Here is a 2,064-nt window from a genome sequence, read left to right on the forward strand (position 1 = left end):
AGCCACACAGGTGGGCACGGTGTGGGGGGAGGCGCCCTGTGCTACACAGGTGGGCACGGTGTGGGGGGAGGCGCCCTGTGCTACACAGGTGGGCATGGCATGGCAGTGGGGGGAGGCCTCGCACAAACTGCTGGCACTAGGCAAACACTGGTCTCTATGTGATTTAAAAACATATATATTTTTATTGATTTCAAAGAGGAAGGGAGAGGGAGAGAGAGATAGAAACATCAATGATGAGAGAGAATTGATCGGCTGCCTCCTCCTGGGGACGGAGCCCTCTGAACCAAACCGGCTAGGGCGATGATTTTATGTTCTAAAAGATCTGGTGTTAACGTGTGCTGCTTGAGAAAGTATCTCTTTGCTTCTTTGTGCGAATGTAGGCAAGAACCCATGTATGCATGTGTCCATAGCTACATGCCTAGGTCTGTATGTGTGTAGGGTGTGTATGCACATGCACGGGGCGTGTTTTGGCTCCTTGTTTACCGGTGGCAGGGGAGCCACCTTTCGAGTTTGTGATTCAGTGAGTTTCCTAGTCTTGGTGCCAGGAGCAGCCGTCCCCCTGACTCGCGTGTGCTGGCATCAAGGTTTCAGCCGTGAGCCTGGAGCTCAGCTCTGGCGCTCTGGGAAGGCGCCTCAGTCAGAACGTCGGGCACTCGTGTCATTGGTGACATCTGTGGTGCTCACTGTTGACCCTCCTTGCCATGCCTGTGTGCCCGCAGCTGCCTGCACCCCGACATCCTGCAGCGGCCATGGCGACTGCGTGGAGACCATCAACAACTACACTTGCCAGTGCCACCCTGGCTTCCGCGGCCTCCAGTGCGAGCAGGGTGAGTCGGATGCCACTTGTCCCTCCCTGAGACGGCAGTGCCGGCCGAGCTCGCTGGCTTGGAGCCGGGTCTGCAGGCCTCCGCTTCCCGGGGGGGCATGTGGTGCCCAGGGTCGGTGGGCAAGGGCTGAGCCTGTGAAGCCGGACCTTTCAGGTTCAACCCCAGATTCCCCATGTATCTGGCACCACGGCTGGGAGTTGCGCTCCGAGGCCCAGCTGCCTCGCTGCAAGATGAGCGTGAGAATAGACCTCCTGGGGGCTGTGGCTGGGATTCTGTGACCGGAGGCAGACCGGCCGTTTTCAGGAAACCTGTAACCCACAGGAGCGGCTGTTCCCAGGGTCCCTCCTCCCACAGGAGCTGAGAGAGGGCAGCACTGACTCGGTTTCCCTTTCCAGTGGTGACCTGCCCAGCCCAGCACGCCCCTGAGCACGGACGCCTGGACTGCACCCAGCCCTGGGGCAGCTTCAGCTACAACGCCTCCTGCACCGTGAGCTGCGAGGAGGGCTACAGGCCCAGCAGCCCCGAGGCTGCCCGCTGCACCGCCTCCGGGGAGTGGAGTGCGCCCCTGCCAGGCTGCGAGGGTGAGTCCCCAAACCACCCCTGCCTGCCTCAGCTTTTTATCCAACTTGGAACGTCTTCAAGCTCTCGGGAAAGTTCTTTTTGTCGCTGTCTTTTAAGAAAGCTTGTTTCTCAGCCCGTGTCTATGGCCAGGGTGGCGCCCGCTTGGGGTGAGAGAGGCTTTTTCTGCGTGTGAAAGGGGTGTCCCTGCGGCCTGGTAACTTGCAAACCCGAGCACACGCTCTAGGCCTCAGGGGCTCTCGCCTTCTCTCCCTGTTGGACGTCAACAACAGACCCGCTCAGGGCTGTGCAGTCAGCCAGCCTCAGCGTCTCCTTTGCTTTGTCTTATCTTCTCGGCCAGAGACCACGACCCCTTCCTCGGGGACCACGGGGCTAAAGTGAACGCGTGTCTTGTCTGTCACTCCTGTTTCCACCACCACTAGTCGGCTCCTGACCGAGGGTCTCCTTCCCGGCACTGAGGCCCCTGAAAACCCGCTCAGGGGCCCGCGGAGAGATCGGACTGTAGATCAGAGACACTGGGCCCAGAGTAACGCTCAGAAAAGAGGGCAATCGCCCCCAGAGAAGGAAAGCCCCTATGGGGGCGCCGCCCCCAGGAGTTCCGGGGCGCTGGACGCCCTGGGAAGGAGGGCAGCCCCTTGCTCCGTCCTAGACGCAAATT

At 60.3% G+C, this 2,064-nt stretch overlaps 1 protein-coding gene across 1 annotated transcript in view; it reads left to right on the plus strand.

Moving 5' to 3' along the window:
• The window catches only part of SELE (selectin E), a 9,982-nt gene that overhangs the window by 1,983 nt on the left and 5,935 nt on the right, over positions 1 to 2,064 (plus strand). Inside the window, exons 4-5 of the mRNA XM_006764206.2 lie at positions 720 to 827; positions 1,223 to 1,408. Of these exons, the coding sequence (XP_006764269.1) occupies positions 720 to 827; positions 1,223 to 1,408 (294 nt within the window). The remainder of the gene's footprint in view (positions 1 to 719; positions 828 to 1,222; positions 1,409 to 2,064) is intronic.

This window comes from Myotis davidii, unplaced genomic scaffold, assembly GCF_000327345.1.
Source record: "Myotis davidii unplaced genomic scaffold, ASM32734v1 scaffold401, whole genome shotgun sequence".
Taxonomy (NCBI): domain Eukaryota; kingdom Metazoa; phylum Chordata; class Mammalia; order Chiroptera; family Vespertilionidae; genus Myotis; species Myotis davidii.